This window comes from Hypanus sabinus, chromosome 1, assembly GCF_030144855.1.
Source record: "Hypanus sabinus isolate sHypSab1 chromosome 1, sHypSab1.hap1, whole genome shotgun sequence".
Lineage (NCBI taxonomy): Eukaryota > Metazoa > Chordata > Chondrichthyes > Myliobatiformes > Dasyatidae > Hypanus > Hypanus sabinus.
In genome coordinates, this window is record NC_082706.1 from 24,681,029 (window position 1) to 24,699,815 (window position 18,787).

The 18,787-nt window shown below is 43.4% G+C and overlaps 1 protein-coding gene across 2 annotated transcripts in view; it reads right to left on the minus strand.

The window, feature by feature from the left end:
* The window catches only part of LOC132392051 (rho-related BTB domain-containing protein 2-like), a 91,040-nt gene that overhangs the window by 15,852 nt on the left and 56,401 nt on the right, over positions 1 to 18,787 (minus strand). For both annotated transcript variants that reach the window (XM_059965943.1, XM_059965942.1), the window contains exon 8: positions 6,882 to 6,970. In XM_059965943.1, coding sequence (XP_059821926.1) covers positions 6,882 to 6,970 — 89 coding nt within the window. The remainder of the gene's footprint in view (positions 1 to 6,881; positions 6,971 to 18,787) is intronic.

Consider the following 18,787-nt stretch of genomic DNA (forward strand, 5'->3'; position numbering starts at 1 on the left):
ATCAATATGTTTAGTCACATCCTTAAAAAATTCAATCAGGCTCGTAAGGCATGACCTACCTTTGACGAAGCCATGCTGACTATTCCTATTCATATTATGCCTCTCCAAATTTTCATAAATCCTGCCTCACAGGATCTTTTCCATCAGCTTCCATCAGCAAAGGGTAAGACTCACTGGTCTATAATTTCCTGGGATATCTCTACTCTCTTTCTTGAATAAGGGAATAACATCTGCAAAGCTCAAATCCTCTGGAACCTCTCCCATCCCCATTGATGATGCAAAGATCATCGCTAGAGGCTCAGCAATCTCCTCCCTCGCCTCCCAGTGTAGCCCGGGGTACATCTCGTCTGGTCCTGGAGACTTCTCCAACTTGATGTTTTCCAAAAGCTCCAGCACCTCCTCTTTCTTAATGTCAAGCTTTTCAATCCACTTTAAGTCATCCCTACAATCGCCAAGATCCTTTTCCATAGTGAATACTTAAGCAAAGTATTTATTAAGTACCTTTGCTATCTCCTCCAGTTCCATACACACTTTTTCACTGTCACACTTGATTGGTCCTATTCTTTTGCTCTTCACATACTTGTAGAATTGTGATGAATGGTAAATATTCTGTCTTTAAACTCAGTCTAAATTTTCTAAAATATACAGTACTGTACTTCTTTCTTTAATCCGCTTGGATCAATTTCCTGACTCTTCCAAATCAATGCCCCTTGTTTTTAATAAACTCCTTGCAAGGGAAATACATCCTTCCTGTCAACTGTACCCAAGCCTCTCATAATTTTACGCACCTTCATTAGATCTACCATTCTTTCCCTTTGTTTTAAATTTAACAACCCAAGCCTAGTTATGCAGTTGTCCTGTTAACATGCTCATAAATCTCTGCGTACTTTCCTGGATTATTGCATGCCTTCTATAAGGCGGTTAGCAGAACTCAAAATGGTACGCCATCCCTTTCTGAACTAGTAATGCAAACATTTCTAGCATCACCTTCCTACTCTTATATTCTACTCTGACTGATAAAGACAGGTATCCAGTGTGCTCAATTACCTCATACTTTTGTCAGGCTACCTTTACAAACCTGTGGTCATGATTCAGGAGACCCTGTTCCATACACTTCCAAGTCTATAACCATTCTCTTACCTTCACTGTCCTTTCCCAAGTGTAAATACCTCAAGCTTCTCCGGAATGAATTTTGTACACTTCTTCCCTTCCGCCTAAACAATCTATTTACATTTTCCTCTATCTGAGAACTTCCATATAATTAACCAAAACGACCAAATTTTGTATTACCTGCAAATTTCTTCAGCATGGTCCCCACAATAAAGCCTGTTGTATATCAGGAAAAGAAATGCACCTCATACAGAGTTTATAAGAGTCCAAATTTTCATAGCTTTTTAATCAGTACCACCAATCATTATGGTTTATTTAGCGGCACTGAGCTAATTTTGGTTTCCACTCACTAGTTTCCTTGGGATTTTACATTTCTGACTGGTCTGCTATGAAGGACTTCATCAAGCTCCTTGCTAAGGTCCATAAACATCACATCAAGGATGTAAAACTCCTCTAACCTCCTCAAAATGTTCAATGAAGTTAGTCAGGTGTGATGTTACCTTGACAAATCCAAATGGCTGACCTTGATTTACCTGTACCTTTGGAGTGGGAATACCTTTACCACACAGATTTGTGAAGTGATTACACTGGGCAAAATGCAGAGAAGGTTCCCCAGGATGTTACCTGGGATTAAATACTTCAGTTGTGAGGAGAGACCTGATAGGCTGGGTTTATTTTCCTTGGAACAGAGGAAGTTGAGGAAGAACGTGATAGAATTATACATTATTAGGAGCATAACTTCTCCGTGGCAGAGTTAATAAAGCAAGAGGATGTTAGTTTAGCGTAAGGAGGTAAGAGGTTTGAAGGGGAACCGAAGATTATATTCTCCCCAGAGGGTAGTGGGAATCTGGAAGGTAGTGCCTGAATTGGTGGTGGAGGCAGGTATCCCACAGTTAAGAAGGATCTAAACAAGTATTCCAATTGTCAAACATAGAAGACTAATAGCAGAAAGTGGAATTATTGTAATAGGTGTGTCATGTTGGGCGTCAATGGAAAGTACAACTGTTTCTGTACTGTCTCACTTTATGGATCGGAGTTCTGAGAGGCGGGACTGCGCAGGCGCGTGAGGAGGCCTGGGAAGGAGGGAAGATATAAAAAGAACGCAGCCTTAAGAAGCGGGCAGCTTCGTTTGCAGGCAGCGGAGTGAGCTGGGAGCAGAGTGTAGGGCTTGGGCACAGGGGGCTTAGGCGGAAGAGGGCACAGTAGGCTTATCTTTTAGTTCTTGTTATTTTTCAGTTTTTCGGGAAGTATGAGTGTGAGGGCAGCTTGTTGTTCTCGGTGTCGGATGTGGGAAGTCCTGGAGTCTTCGAGCCTCCCGGACGTCCAGATCTGCGCCAGGTGCACCGAACTGCAGCTCCTGAGGGACCGAGTTAGGGAACTGGAGCTGCATCTCGATGACCTTCACCTGGTCAGGGAGAGTGAGGAGGTGATAGAGAGGAGTTACAGGCAGGTGGTCACTCCAGGGCCATGGGAGGCAGATAGGTGGGTCACGGTCAGGAAGGGGAAGAGGCAGGTACTAGAGAGTACCCCGGTGGCTGTATCCCTTGACAATAAGTACTCATGTTTGAGTACTGTTGGGGGGGACAGCCTTCCTGGTGGAAGTGACAGTGGCCGGGCCTCCAGCACAGAGGATGGCCCTGTAGCTCAGAAGGGTAGGGATAGAAGAAAGAGGACCATAGTAATAGGGGACTCGATAGTCAGGGGTTCAGACAGGCGGTTCTGTGGAGGTGATCGGGAGTCCCAGATGGTAATTTGCTTCCCTGGTGCCAGGGTTCGGGACGCTTCTGATCGCGTCCAAGATATCCTGAAGTGGGAGGGTGAGGAGCCAGAGGTCGTGGTACATGTAGGTACCAATGACATAGGTAGGAAAGGGGAAGAGGTCCTGAAACGAGAGTATAGGGAGTTAAGAAGGCAGTTAAGAAGAAGGACCGCAAAGGTAGTAATCTCAGGATTACTGCCTGTGCCACGCGACAGTGAGAGTAGGAATAGAATTAGGTGGAGGATGAATGCGTGGCTATGGGATTGGAGCAGGGGGCAGGGATTCAAGTTTTTGGATCATTGGGACCTCTTCTGGGGCAGGCGTGACCTGTTCAAGAAGGACGGGTTACACTTGAATCCTGGGGGGACCAATATCTTAGTGGGGAGGTTTGCTAGGGCTACAGGGAAGACTTTAAACTAGTAAGATGGGGGGGCGGGAATCAATTTGAGGAAACTATGGGAGAGGAGGTTAGTTCACCAGTAGAGCAAGTAAATACACAGAGTGTGAGGGAGGAAAGGCAGGTGATGGAGAAGGGATGCACACAGCCCGAAGATGTAGGGGTGAAGAAAGAAAAGGATAATAAATTTGAATGCATTGTTAGGGATGAAAAGAGAGGAGGGGGTGGAGAGTATCTTAAATGTATCTATTTTAATGCTAGGAGCATTGCAAGAAAGGTGGATGAGCTTAAAGCGTGGATTGATACCTGGAATTATGATGTTGTAGCTATTAGTGAAACATGGTTGCAGGAAGGGTGTGATTGGCAACTAAATATTACTGGATTTAGTTGCTTCAGGTGTGATAGAGTAGGAGGGGCCAGAGGAGGAGGTGTTGCATTGCTTGTCCGAGAAAATCCTATGGCGGTGCTTTGGAAGGACAGATTACAGAGCTCCTCCAGGGAGGCTATTTGGGTGGAATTGAGGAATGGGAAGGGTGTAGTAACACTGATAGGAGTGTATTATAGGCCACCTAATGGGGAGCGTGAGTTGGAAGAGCAAATGTGTAAGGAGATAGCAGATATTTGTAGTAAACACAAGGTGGTGATTGTGGGAGATTTTAATTTTCCACACGTAGACTGGGAAGCTCATTCTGTAAAAGGGCTGGATGGTTTAGAGTTTGTGAAATGTGTGCAGGATAGTTTTTTGCAACAATACATAGAAGTACCGACTAGAGATGGGGCAATGTTGGATCTCCTGTTAGGGAATGCGATAGGTCAGCTGACAGATGTATGTGTTGGGGAGCACTTCGGGTCCAGTGATCACAATAGCATTAGCTTCAATATAATTATGGAGAAGGACAGGACAGGACCTAGAGTTGAGATTTTTGATTGGAGAAAGGCTAACTTTGAGGAGATGCGAAGGGATTTAGAGAGAGTGGATTGGGTCAAGTTGTTTTATGGGAAGGATGTAATAGAGAAATGGATGTCATTTAAGGGTGAAATTATGAGGGTACAGAATCTTTATGTTCCTGTTAGGCTGAAAGGAAAGGTTAAAGGTTTGAAAGCACCATGGTTTTCAAGGGATATTAGAAATTTGGTTCGGAAAAAGAGGGATGTCTACAATAGATATAGGCAGCATGGAGAAAAGGAATTGCTCAAGGAATATAAAGAATGTAAAAGGAATCTTAAGAAAGTGATTAGAAAAGCTAAAAGAAGATACGAGGTTGGTTTGGCAAATAAGGTGAAAGTAAATCCGAAAGGTTTCTACAGTTATATTAAAAGCAAGAGGATAGTGAGGGATAAAATTGGCCCCTTAGAGAATCAGAGTGGTCAGCTATGTGTGGAGCCGAGGGAGATGGGAGAGATTTTGAACAATTTCTTCTCTTCGGTATTCACTAAGGAGAAGGATATTAAATTGTGGGCTGGACAGCACCTTTCTAGCAGTCTAACCGAGCTGGTCAGCACCCACACAAACCTTGTCTCTCGTCACCCGAGGGGGCCGGCTTAGCCCTCTGACATCCAGGCCTTGGGAGCATCTCTAATGCCTCTCTTGGTCTCATATCATAACAAGGGAGGGAAAAAAGGAAGAAAATAACCACAGCAACACAAAGACAGCTAAGCTACTCTTATCAAATGGATCAGGAGTAGAGGAAATACAACAGTCATAAATTGGTCCCTTAGAGAATCAGGGTGGTCAGCTATGTGTGGAGCCGAGGGAGATGGGAGAGATTTTTAATGATTTCTTCTCTTCAGTATTCACTAAGGAGAAGGATATTAAATTGTGTAAGGTGTGGGAAACAAGTAAGGAAGTTATGGAACCTATGACAATTAAAGAGGTGGAAGCACTGGCGCTTTTAAGAAATTTAAAAGTGGATAAATCTCTGGGTCCTGACAGGATATACCCCAGGACCTTGAGGGAAGTTTGTGTAGAAATAGCAGGAGCTCTGACGGAGATCTTTAAGATGTCATTAGAAACGGGGATTGTGCCGGAGGATTGGCGTATTGCTCATGTGGTTCCATTGTTTAAAAAGGGTTCTAGAAGTAAGCCTAGCAATTATAGACCTGTCAGTTTGACATCAGTGGTGGGTAAATTAATGGAAAATATTCTTATAGTATTAATAATTATCTGGAAAGACAGGATCTGATTAGGAGTAGCCAGCATGGATTTGTGCGTGGAAGGTCATGTTTGACAAACCTTATTGAATTTTTTGAAGAAGTTACGAGGAATGTTGACGAGGGTAAGGCAGTGAATGTAGTCTATATGGACTTCAGCAAAGCCTTTGACAAAGTTCCACATGGAAGGTTAGTTAAGAAGGTTCAGTCGTTAGGTATTAATGCTGGAGTAATAAAATGGATTCAACAGTGGCTAGATGGGAGATGCCAGAGAGTAGTGGTGGATAATTGTTTATCGGGATGGAGGCCGGTGACTAGCGGGGTGCCTCAGGGATCTGTTTTGGGCCCAATGTTGTTTGTAATATACATAAATGATCTGGATGATGTATTGGATTAGTAAGTATGCCGATGATACTAAGGTAGGAGGTGTTGTGGGTTTTCAAAGCTTGCAGGGAGATTTATGCCGGTTAGAAGAATGGGCTGAACATTGGCAGATGGAGTTTAATGCTGAGAAGTGTGAGGTTCTACATTTTGGCAGGAATAATCCAAATAGAACATACAGGGTAAATGGTAGGGCATTGAGGAATGCAGAGGAACAGAGAGATCTAGGAATAACAGTGCATAGTTCCCTGAAGGTGGAGTCTCATGTAGATAGGGTGGTGAAGAAGGCTTTTGGAATGCTGGCTTTTATAAATCAAAGCATTGAGTACAGAAGTTGGAATGTAATGTTAAAATTGTACAAGGCATTGGTAAGGCCAAATTTAGAATATTGTGTGCAGTTCTGGTCACCGAATTATAGGAAAGATATCAACAAATTAGAGAGAGTGCATAGATGATTTACTAGGATGTTACCTGGGTTTCAGCACTTAAGTTACAGAGAAAGGTTGAACAAGTTAGGTCTCTATTCATTGGAGCGTAGAAGGTTGAGGGGGGATTTGATCGAGGTATTTAAAATTTTGAGAGGGATAGAGTTGACATGAATAGGCTGTTTCCATTGAGAGTAGGGGAGATTCAAACGAGAGGACATGATTTAAGAGTTAGGGGGCAGAAGTTTAAGGGAAATACGAGTGGGTATTTCTTTACTCAGAGAGTGATAGCTGTGTGGAATGAGCTTCCTGTAGAAGTAGTAGAGGCCAGTTCAGTTGTGTCATTTAAGGTAAAATTGGATAGGTATATGGACAGGAAAGGAGTGGAGGGTTATGGGCTGAGTGCGGGTAGGTGGGACTAGGTGAGATTAAGAGTTCGGCACGGACTAGGAGGGCCGAGATGGCCTGTTTCCGTGCTGTGATTGTTATATGGTTATATGGCTCTGTTCCAAAAGGACCCTGCTTCTACCTTTGAAGAACTGTAACTGGGCAAACAATGGCCAGTTTGCCTTACCTAAATGAGGAACACTTAGACTTGTTTTAAGTCACAGAAATATCTTTACGTTCTCACTTATTGTAGATCACAAACAGTTTTTACCTGAGCAATTTCCAAGAACAGTAAAACATCTCCATCTATGTCCACACCCATCTGTGTAGCTTCAATTAAGCCACATACAGTGTACTGCTCTGTAACATAAGAATTGAATCATTCAGTTAATCATAGAGTCATAGAAAAGTACAGCAAGAAACAGGCTTTTCTGGCCATCTTGTCTGTGGTGAACTTTTTAAAACTGCCTATTCTCATCGACCTGCACTGGGACCAGAGCCCTCAATACCCCTACCATTGAACTGCATTAATCCACGCAAAATGAGAGATCTCCCGTTTAGACACTGGAATGGTATGGGATACCCAACCACTGACCTGCTCCCACACTGACAGCATTTGTGTCGCAGGACCTGTTGAGCTTCAGGTCAAAGGTGGACACCAGGATGTTGACATGGGCAGGTTCGGCATTGGCAATACCATGCAACGTCATGGGCAGATGGTCAGGTTTTCTCTTTTGGATACAGACATTGGCATGTTTGTAGCATTTAGCACGTTCCTTGCCTTCATGAATGTATGTAAGAACTCAAGGGACTGCAGGTGTTCGAACCCAGACGATCATATGAAATATTGGAAAAACTCAGTGGGTCAGGCAGCATCTGTGGACAGAAGTGGACAGTAGACATTTTGGGTCCAGATAAAGGGTCTCGGCGAGAAGCTTTGATTGTCTACTTCCCTCCAAATTGCTACCTGATCTACTGAGCTCCTCCAGTGTTTTGTGTGATACATGAACATAGTCTCATGTCTTGTTGCTCGTAGATATAGATTGGTGATGTGGTGAAGAACTTCTGCAGTTATGTTCTGGAGCTGGGCTGATGGACTATCCTCCTTTGAGCAATAGACTCCGGCTATTGAAATGTTCCCCTTAATTCCCATTAACTTGTTTCATTGGTGATCAAAGTCAAAGTAAAATTTATTATCAAACTACGTATATGTTACCATACATTACCATGAGACTCATTTTCTTGCAGGTATTTACAGGAAAATTTTAAAAGTTAAGCAGAGTATATGAAAAGTTATACACAAACAAAGACTGATAAACAATGTGCAAAAGAACACAAGTTGTGCAAATAAAAATAAATAACGCTGAGGACACGAGCATGATGATTGCAGGGTAAGAACTGTTCCTGAGCCAGGTGGTGTGGGGACCACATCACACTTGATCAAATGCTCCATTGGTAAAATGGACAGACACCATCCCATCTCTACAAATCAGATCTCTGTCCATAGTTGAACCAAAGCTGTGCTAAGCCTCAGTGAACCTGGTTAAACACTAAATACGCTTTGTTGACTACCGATGTTACAGATGGTTGAGGGCAGACTGACTAGGTGGTAATTAGCCAGATTCACTTGGACCTGACTTTCGTCAGCAGACTGTATGTAAACTCTTTTTGGCATGTTGGTGTTGTAACTGAACTAGCACAGCTCAGCTAGAAGCACAAATAGTTCTTAAGTTTTACAGCTCAGTACGATAACTTCTGCTGTGCTTACAGCTGTCAATCGTTTCTTGATATCCAGTAGAAAGAGTCCCATTGGTTGAAAAGTTCTGTTTGACAGGATCCCAGGAGGGAGCTGAAATGTGTGACTTGCTCAGCGATTCTCGTTGGACACAGTTGAAAACGCTTTAGTAACACACACAAAATGCTGCAGGAACTCAGCAGACCAGGCAGCACCTATGGACGGTACAGTCGACGTTTTGGGCCGAAACCCTTCAGATCCTGCTGAAGGGTCTCGGCCTGAAACAGCGACTGTACTGTGCTCCATGGATGCTGCCTGGCCTGCTGAGTTCCTCCAGCATTTTGTGTGTGTTACTTGGTTTTACAGCATCTGCAGATTTTCTCTTGTGGGTGATAGGTGAAGCCGAGTGAGGGGGAGGGAATTGAAGTGAAAAGCTGGGAGGTGATAAGTGGAAAAGGTAAAGGACTGAAGAAAGCATCTAATAGGAGAGGAGAGGTGATCATGGAATGAGGAGGGGCACCAGGGGAAAGTGCTAGGCAGGTGAGGAGAAGAGAAGGGACAAGAGGAGAGCCAGATTGGGGAATGGAAGAAGAGAGAAAGGGGAGGAGGGGGATAATTACTGGAAGTTACAGAAATCGATGTTCGTGCTTTCACATTGGAGGCTACCCAGACAGAACATGAGGTGTTGCTTCTCCAACCTGAGACTGTCTTCATTGTGGTGGGAGGGGAGACCATGGACTGATTGTTGGAAAGGGAATGGGGATAGGGATTAAATGGTTGGCCACTGGAAAATCCTGCTTTTTGCAGATGGAACAAAGGTGCCCGATCTACATTCGGTCTCACCAATGCAGAGGAGGTGGCACCGGGAGCAACTGACACAGTAGATGACCCCCAGACAGAAGTGCAGGTGAAATGTTGCTTAGGTCAAGAAAGCAAGTTGTGTCTCCAATTCCTGAGGAGATTGAAGCAAGCGAGGTAACCCCACCCCATTTTTACAGGAGAACCACTGACAGTGCCCTGACCAGCTGCATCACCACCTGGTGCAGGAACTGCAAGACATCTGACTGGAAAGGATTTTGAGGACTGCCAAGAGTATCATCAAAGTCTCTCTTCTACCCATCAGAGATACTTATCAGGTGTGCCTCTTTCACCTTAGATAGCTGAAGAAGTTCAGCATGAGTCCCCAGATCCTCCGTACTTTTCTACAGGGGCACGATCGACAGCATCTTAGCTGGCTATGTCACTGCCTGATATGGGAACTGCACTTCCCTCAACCGCAGGGCACTGCAGAGAGTGGTGTGGACAGCCCAGCGCATCTGTAGATGTGAACTTCCCTCTATTCAGAACATTTACAGCAGTAGGTCAGTAAAAAGGGCCTGGAAGATCATCAGGGACTCCAGCCACCCCAGCCACAAACTGCTTCAGCTGCTACAATCTGGCAAACAGTACTGCAGCATTAAGGCCAGGACCGACAGGCTCTGGGACAGCTTCTTTCACTAGGCCATCAGGTTGATCGATACATATTGATCTGATTGCATACCTGACTGTACATTGATCTGATTGTGTATCTGACTGTACATACGTGCATACAAAACAATTATGTATACAAGATTAGTGTCTGGGCAATATCCTCCCACATTTCCCTACCTTATCGCTTGAGATGCAATATAAATATTTTTACTTCCTTGGATGTAATAAGTAAAATAAATACAAATACACAGAGTTCCTTGTACTGTCAAGGTTTCCTCCCATCCGTCCCACAATCTCTTTGACCTCCTACTATCGGGTAGGAGGTACAGTAGCATTAAGACAAGGACTGTCAGGATGAGAAACAGCTTCTTCCCCCAGGCCACGAGACCACTGAACTCCCAGGCAATATCCAGGTCTCACCACTTAAGAAGCCAGTAGTGCTGTACGGTTTACTTTTTAAACTTGTGTTGTAAATGCACCTTTTGGAAAATGTCATCTTCTGGAATATATTTTAGTATTTGTTAATTTATTTGTGGTAATATTACTTAATGTGCTGTGAGTTTGTATATGTGCTGTGTTGTGCACCTTGGTCCGGAGGAACATTATTTTGTTTGGTGGTATAAATGTATAGAGTTGAACGCCAGTAAGCTTGAACTTAATACTGAGGGGCATTATCACCTGCAAGCTTCTCTTACACACTATTGTGACTGAGAACTATTTCAGCAGCAGCAAATCAAACCACTAGAACTTTTGGTATAACAGCACCTTCAACGCGAAGACTTGACCAGCCAAAAATGCGATTCACCATCATCTTTCCAATGCAGTCCGTGTTGGGTAATAAAAGTGGGTCTTGTCAGCACCCCCCTTAAACAAATTTCTTTAGCTCTGCCTGCCAATTGTATCCAGGTTCTCTGTATTCACTTGTATATACTCAGCGTACAACCGGAACTGAGAAGAACGTCTTGAAAGCAAAAGCTTTAATCCAGAATATTAGTTGAGGTCTTGTGTGACTCACTGTACGGCACTGTTAACAACATTATTATTTCATGGGAAAGCCTGCCTTTCACATTTGTGATGAAATTTTGGCTTCAGTTCAACACAGGAGATCGTTTGATCTCTGTGCCTGTGCTGGGTCTGAGAAAGAAGTTTCCAATTAGCAGCGCGTAAGCCTCCTTGCCCAGACTTCAGCAATACTTTCTTTTCCGGTATGTACTCGGTTTTCTTTTGAAATGCAAAGTCTGTTCATAATGATTCAGATCTCGCTTAACAAATTGAAACAAATCACTGTGTAAAGCAGTCTTCTGTGTGGATAACTTGTCAATGATCTTCACTTCAGATCCAGTTATCACATTGGGTTCTGTTGTTTCATTGGAGTTTCATTGGAGTAATTCTTTACTTATGCTGGTGTTACCTTTTATGCCTGTTTGCTGGGGCATACGTCACCCTTCGTTGTCCATGAAAACAGGGCAAAGCAGTAACGGGAGCTGTATGACTGAGCAAGTAGACAGATGTTGGCATTGCTATCAGGTGCCTGGATATGTGCCGCAGTATTCAGTTGTGCGGTGAAACCGAGTTTATCAGCTTCAGTCGGAATTGGAAGAAGATGGCTCCAATGACCAACGTGATTAAGGTTCATGAAACTACTACTTTTATGTCGTCTTTTTCTTTCAAATGTGGTTCTGCTACTGTTGGAGCCTGTGACCTACAATTCCACATTGTGTTATTGGGCTGATTAAGTGATCTGGCACTTTGCTGTTTCTGAGAGGCTTCAAGTGGAGCGTGCGGCCTCAAGGCCAAGAAGCCAAGAGTCGGGGCACGGGCCCATGATCGACTCCATTTCTTACCGATCTCACCGATTAAAGCACTGAGGAAGATTGAAATCATTGAGGTGAGCATGGAAGGGTGAGCAAGTTTTCAGCGCCATCTACTAGCCTCTCGCTCGGCGCTGCTGTAAGAATGTGTCGGCACGTAATGGTCTCTCTCTCCCTCTCACTCGCAGCTCTCGGAGGAAGGTCCCTGCGTTCATACGATTGCTCTTTCCCTTGATGCTGTCGGAGGATGGTGCTGAGGATTAATCTATGCAGCTTGTGAAATGGACCCTGTAGTTCACGTTATGATGTGTTTCTGGTTTCCGGTTTCCCCTTTTTCATTGCTATTTTGGGCGATTTTGAATCTGGGTGGTCTGCAGATAACGAACACTGAGGTGAACTGAATATGCCTGGAATCTTTCGATTTTTATTTTGTGTTTCTCGCTCGCTCTTTTTTTGTTGCCGCTTGTGCAATTTGTTTTTTTTTTGCATATGGGCGGGGTTGGATAATGTTTTTTTTGAAAGGACTCCATGGCTTTCCTTGTTGTGTGGCTGTCTGTGGGGAAGACAAATGCCAGGGCTGTCCACTGTATGCATACTTTGATAATAAACCTACTTTGAATCCTTTGAATCTTCACTGGGTGGGCATTCATATGTTTCAGGATGAGGTTCTGATAAAGAGATAAGGGATCTAGAAACCACTAATTTCATTCACTGTTTAGGAGAGCATTGAGCTGCGGATACCCTGTTACGTGTGCAGAAACTGGAAAGTTGAACCCTAGTGGGAGCTTGACACTTCTTGTTTCCTATGGTCATACTTTGAAGGGGAGATACAACTGCGTAATGAGTCCCTCATTGGGACAGACAAAAGTCAAACTGATTATATTATCACAGAACATGTCATTCAATTGGCAGAGTTCTCAGCGCCGAGTCCGAAGATCGTAGGTTGAAATGATGCATTTTAGGATGCACTGGGGTGTGGTATATGTTGAAGTAAAGAAGCAATCTTTCTTTCTCGGGGATAACTTGAGAATGTGTGCAAGTTACAAACTGAAGTGAGCTTAATGAGAAAGTATTAAATAGTGACTGAATTTTCTGTAAGAGTGGGTGGAGAGCAGAGTTGGCAATCTGTTTTGCCCGTCAATTCTGTGTGTCTCGCTGACAGACAATTGTACAAAAGGTAGAGTCAGTCTTATCTCAAAGATAACATTACAACCCAGCCCAGACAGTAGTGAGATATCGACTGAGTCAGAATGACAGTCAAACAAAGAGGGAAGATTACATTGATGGGATTATTCTGTAAATTCCCCAAACAGTCAGCAGGAAAAAAAGGAGAAAGAAGTGGGAAAATCGCAGATAGGCAAAGGAATAATAGGGTTGCAACAGAAGGGAGTTTAACTTCGCCAATATTGACTGGGACTGCTTTAGAACTATGGGAACAGGTGGGTATAATTTGCTAAGATTATCCAGGGAAGTTTTCTGAAATAATATGTAGATGGCCCTACTAAAGAGAAGAATGAAGGACCCAGCACTGTGCCCTGTGGCACACCACTGGACGCAGACTTCCAATTATAACAACCGCCCTCTGTCTCCTACAGCCAACAAATTTTGTACTGAATTTGCTACATCAACCTAGATCCAATGTATTCTAAATATTTAGACCAACCTACCACTGCAGAATCTTGTCGAAGTCTATGTAGATAACATCTACCTCCTTGCCCTCGATGATCCTCAAGTACTTCCTCAAAAACCCATCAAATTTGTAAGACGTGACTTCCCACAAACGAAACCATGTTGAATAACCTTAATTAGTCTCTGCCTTTTCAAATGCAAATAAATTCCAGCCCTCAGCATCCCCCTTCCAGTAACTTTCCAACCGTTGATGTAAACTCCACAGCCTGTAATTCCCTGATTAATCATTGCAGCCCTTCTTGTGCAGACACATTAGCCATTCTCCAGTCTTCCGGTACCTCATCCGATAGACCTCACATGAAAAGAGGTGACTGATTCCTGTGGCCTGACTAGGCGACTAAATTGGAAGCAAGTAACCTCTTTGCTTCCATCACATATCGCCCGAGGATATACATACCCGGTCAAGCCCCAGGTTTTCCACCTTTTTCAGCTTCAAATTTATTTGCATTGGAAAAGGCAGAGACTAATTAAGGTTATTGCACTATTTTCGCCTTCCTAATTTCTTTCATAATCCCACATCCCTTAATCTCCTCAAGCGACTGGTGTAATCCCAGCTGCCTAGATGTGACATGCTTCTTTTTTTTCCAGAGCCTCAACAGTCCGTGTGAACCTGGTTTTCCCTACAGTGTCAGACTTGCCTTTTGCTCTAACAGGAACTTGCTGGCCCTGAAAGCTTCCCATCCCACTTTCAATAGGCTCCCATTCGTCAGATGTCCCTTATCCTGCTAAAAGCCTCTCTCAATCAAATGCTGGAATTTCCTGTCTAATACCATCAAAATTAACCTTTCTCCAATTTAGGACCATAACTTGTTGGACCACTCCTACTATTTCCGAAAATTATCTCAAAACAAACACAATTATGGTACTGATCTCAAAGTCCTCCTCCAATGATGCATCAACTCCTTACCCCAGCCTGACTTCCCAACAGGAGGTCAAGAGTAGCCAGCCTATTCTCTAGTGGGGCCACCTACATATTATCATGTACATTCATGATTCAGATGAGAATGTTGGTGGCAAGCTTACTAGATTTGCAGATGACACCAAAATTAGTGGTTATAATGGGTTGGTAGGATAGGCTGTCTAAGGTTACAGAAAAATCTGGATCATCTGGGCAAGTGGTCGAGGGAATAGCTGGTGGAATTTAAGTCAGACAAATGCACAGCGATGCACTCTGGTAAGACAAACTAGGCCAGAACTTATCCAGTGAAAAGCAGGGCACTGGGAAGTGTTACTGGATGGCAAGAGTTTGGGGCACCCTTCAGTTTTGTACAAGTGGTGATACAAGTTGACAGGGTAGTAAAAAAGAAGTGCTTGGCATGCTGGCCTTCGTCGGCCAAGACATGGAATTGTGATGTCATGTTACAAGTCATTGGTTAGGTCACAGTTGGAACATTGGGTGCGGTTCTGATCACCGTACTATAGAAAGAATGTCATTAAGCTAGAGAGAGTGCAGAAAAGATTCACAGGAATGAGAGCCTGAGTTACAAGAGACTGAATGGTCTAGGTCTTCTCTGGAGAGCAGGAGACTTGAGGGGTGACCTTATGGAGGATTATAAAACTATAGGAGGGTAGATAGTCACAGTATTTTTCCCCAGAGTAAGAGAGTCTAAAGGTAAAGGTAAAGGTAATAAGAGAAAGGGAAAAGATTTAAAGGGGATTTCTCAGGAGATCAATTAAATTCAATAACACATTATGACTCATTTGTGACTTTATGTACTTGCCTTTGTCCCATATCCCTTACAACCTTTGTTTAATAAAAAATGCATTAATTTGGATGGATTTCAGCTTGCTAATATTAAAATATTTTCAAAAACAAAGGAGACAGGAGTGTAATCAGCAACCCAAGCCTGTTCCACCATTCAATAATCATATAACAATTACAGCAAGGAAACAGGTCATCTCGGCCCTTCTGGTCCGCGCCAAACGCTTCCTCTCACCTAATCCCACAAGATAAGATCTTGCCTGATCCATCCTTGGCCCCACCACCATTTTCCTGCCCTCTCTCTCCATGTCCCTTGGCTCCCTTGCGCTTTAAATGTCTGACAATCTCTGTCTGGCTTGCTGAGTTCCTCCAGCATTTTCTGTGTGTTGCTTGGATTTCCAGCATCTGTAGATTGTGATTGGATCTGCCTTGAATATATTCAGTGAGCTCTCTGAGAATTCCAAAAATTCAATGCTTGGAAGAAAATTCCTCCTCATATCCAGCTGAAGTATTGGCACCTCTTTCTTAATTTACACCGAGTGTAGAATTCCCCCTCCCCCAGTGGATAAACTTGCTCTTGATATCCGCCCTGTCAAGCCCCTCAGGATCTCATGTTTCGAGAGATCATCTCTCATTCTTTGAAACCACCTGCTTAACTTTTTGTCATACACCAACCTCCGCCCCAAAATCAACCCAGTGAACCAAGCCTACGCTGCCTCCATTGTAAATCCACCTAAGATCCCAGATGTTGTTTTATTGACTTGCGGGGGGTGGGGGAGTGTAAAATATTCAGATTAGTTAACAAAATGGAAATAGGTGGGAGAGCACGCAGGAGAGTTGCTGGGCTCTTCACCGAAGGGCAAATGAGTTTAATGTGGGAAAATGTAACGTTATGCACAGTAGAAAGAGAGGACTAAAGCCAGACCTATTTAAATGGAAAAAGAGAGCAAATTACAGAGGAATCTAGATGTTCTTGTGCATGAATCACTAAAGCTTAGCAGATAGGTGTGGCAAACAGATAGGAAAGCAATTGTCATCCTTTATTGCAAGGAGGATTTGGAAATAGAGAAGTATTATAACAATTGTAAAGGTGGTGGTGAAGCCACACCTGGAATATTGTGCACAGTTTTGATTGCCCCCCCCTTACTTGATAAAGGATTTATCAGTCTCGGAGGAAGTCCAAAAGAGATTTAATAGGCTAATTCCAAGGATGATGGAGTTGTTCTATTATGAGCAGCTAAATAAACTAGTTCTATATTCCTTGTGGTTTAGAAGAATGAGGGGTGATCTTATTAAAACATGTAGGATACTAACGTGCATAACAGGGTGGATATTGAGACATATCTACCTGAACATAGTGACATGGTTACAAGATGAGGGGGCAGGCAGCTGAAACTGAGGTTTGCAGGAACTTTGTCACGCAGAGAACATTCTAACCCCCATAGGGTTATGTAAGTTTAATAGAGTGATAGAGAAATACAGCACATACAGCCTTTTGGTGAAATTAGTCAGTTAGCCCCAACTTCCCGCTTTGGGCCCATATCCCTCTAATTCTGATTCCTTCATTTACCTGTCTAAGTGCTTCTTAAATGGTGACTTTGTACTTGCTTCAACTACTTCATCTGCCTGCTCATTTCATATGCTCACCACCCCGAGATGATAGTTACCCTTCAGGTCCTTTTCAATTCTTTTCCTCCTCTACCTAAATACATGCCCCCATAGTTTTGGACTCCCCTACTCTGAGAAAAGACCGTTACCTTCCACCTTATTTATGTCTCTCATATCCTAAACATTTCTGGAAGGTCATTCCTCATTCTCCTACGCTCTAAGGAATGATAACCTAGCATTGCCACCCTCGTCCTATAACTCATGCCCTCTATCATCACACTCTCACCAGTTTAACCACACCTTTCCTGTAACAGCGCGATCCAAACTGTACACAGTACCCCAAGTGCGGCCTAGTCAATGGCTTACACAATTGCGACATGCATACTCAGTGCCCTGACTGGTGGAGGTCAGAAAATTAAACACCTCTCTCGCCACCCTGTCTACCTGTGATGCTGTTTTCAACAAACTATGCACTTGTACTGCGACACCCCTCTGTTCCGTTACACCCCCTAGTGCCTACCTTTCATAATTCTATGTTCTACATTAATGAATTCCACACTGGTTTGCCTTTCTAAAATGCATCACTCACATTTATCTGTATTGAAATCTGCCACTACTCTGCCCACTTCCCTTAACTCATCAAGATCCCCTTGTAATCTACAATAACCTTCTTCATAACCTACAATGCCTCCTAGTTTTATGTCATCCACAAACTTACCGATCAAGCCTTGTGCATTTGCATCCAAATAATTTAAGTAAATATTGAATAACAAGAGCCCCAACACCAACCCCTGTGGCACACTACTGCTCATCTTCAACCACTACCCTCTACTTTCTATCTCTGAGCCAACTTTGAATCTACTTAACTAGCTCTCCCTGGATTCCAAGGGACATCACCTTACATAGCAGCCAACCATGCAGCCCTTGTTGAAGGCCTTGCTAAAGTCCAAATAGACAACATCTACTACTCTCCCCATATCGGTCTTCTTCGCTTATCTGTTCAAAAAACTCTTCAGCATGATATCCTACACACAAAGCCACATTGACTCTCCCTAATCAGAGTCTGTCCAAATACTGCTAGAACCTGTCCCTCAGAATCCCCTCCAGTAATTTTCTCACTACTGTTGTCAAGCTGACTGACCTGTACTTCCCTGACTTGCCCTACTAGCTTCCTTGAAGAATGGAAAAGCATTAGCCATCTTCTGGTCTTTGGGAACCTCACCAGTACCTAACTGTGAATCAAATATCTCTGCAAATGCTTTATTTGCCTCCCACAAAGTCTAAGGGTGCACAGGTTTGGGCTCTGGGGATTTACACACCTTAATGTGCTGTAAGGCTACAGATAGCGTAGTGTTTAGCTATCACAGTGCCAGTGACCCAGGTTCAATGCCTGCTGCTGACTGCAAGGAGTTTGCACATTCTGCCCATGACTGTGTGGGTTTCCTCCGGGCTTTCCGGTTTCCTCCCATTTTCTAAAGTCGTACGGGTTAATAGGTTAAGTGGTCACATTGGTGTTTTTGGGTGACATGGGCTCATTGGGCAGAAGACCCCCTAACAGTGCTGTATCTCTAATAAGAAGTAATATAAAGAAAGTATCTCATCTCTGGTAATATGAATGTAGTCCAAAGCATTTCCACCTGTTTTCCTTACATCTTGAGCAACTACGGTTTTCTCATCAGCAAGGACCAAGGAGAAATATTTGTTAAAAACCTCACCTATCTTTTGCAGCTCAAGACACAGGCAGCCCTGCTGATCTCTAATGGGACCTACTCTCTCCCTGGCCACACTTTAATTAGTACATAGCTATAGAACCTATCAGGATTTCCCATAACCTTACCCCCAGATCTAACTCATAGCCTCTCTTTAACCTCCTGACTTCCTTCTTAATAGTATTCTTAAATCATTTTATAGTCACAAGGGATTCACTCTTGCCCTAACCTCCTAAACCCAATTTAAGCTTCCTCCTTTTTTGACCAGAGCCTCAATATTTCTGATCAACTAAGGTTCTTTGAACTTTTGCAATTGTCTTTATTTCGGTTTTTGGAAGAAGAAGCATTGCAAAATAGGAGCAAGAATAGACCATTTAGCCTTTGATCCTGCGGCCAGTTCAGTGCAATCATGGCGGATCATCCACCTCAATAAAATATTCCCATCCTCTCCCC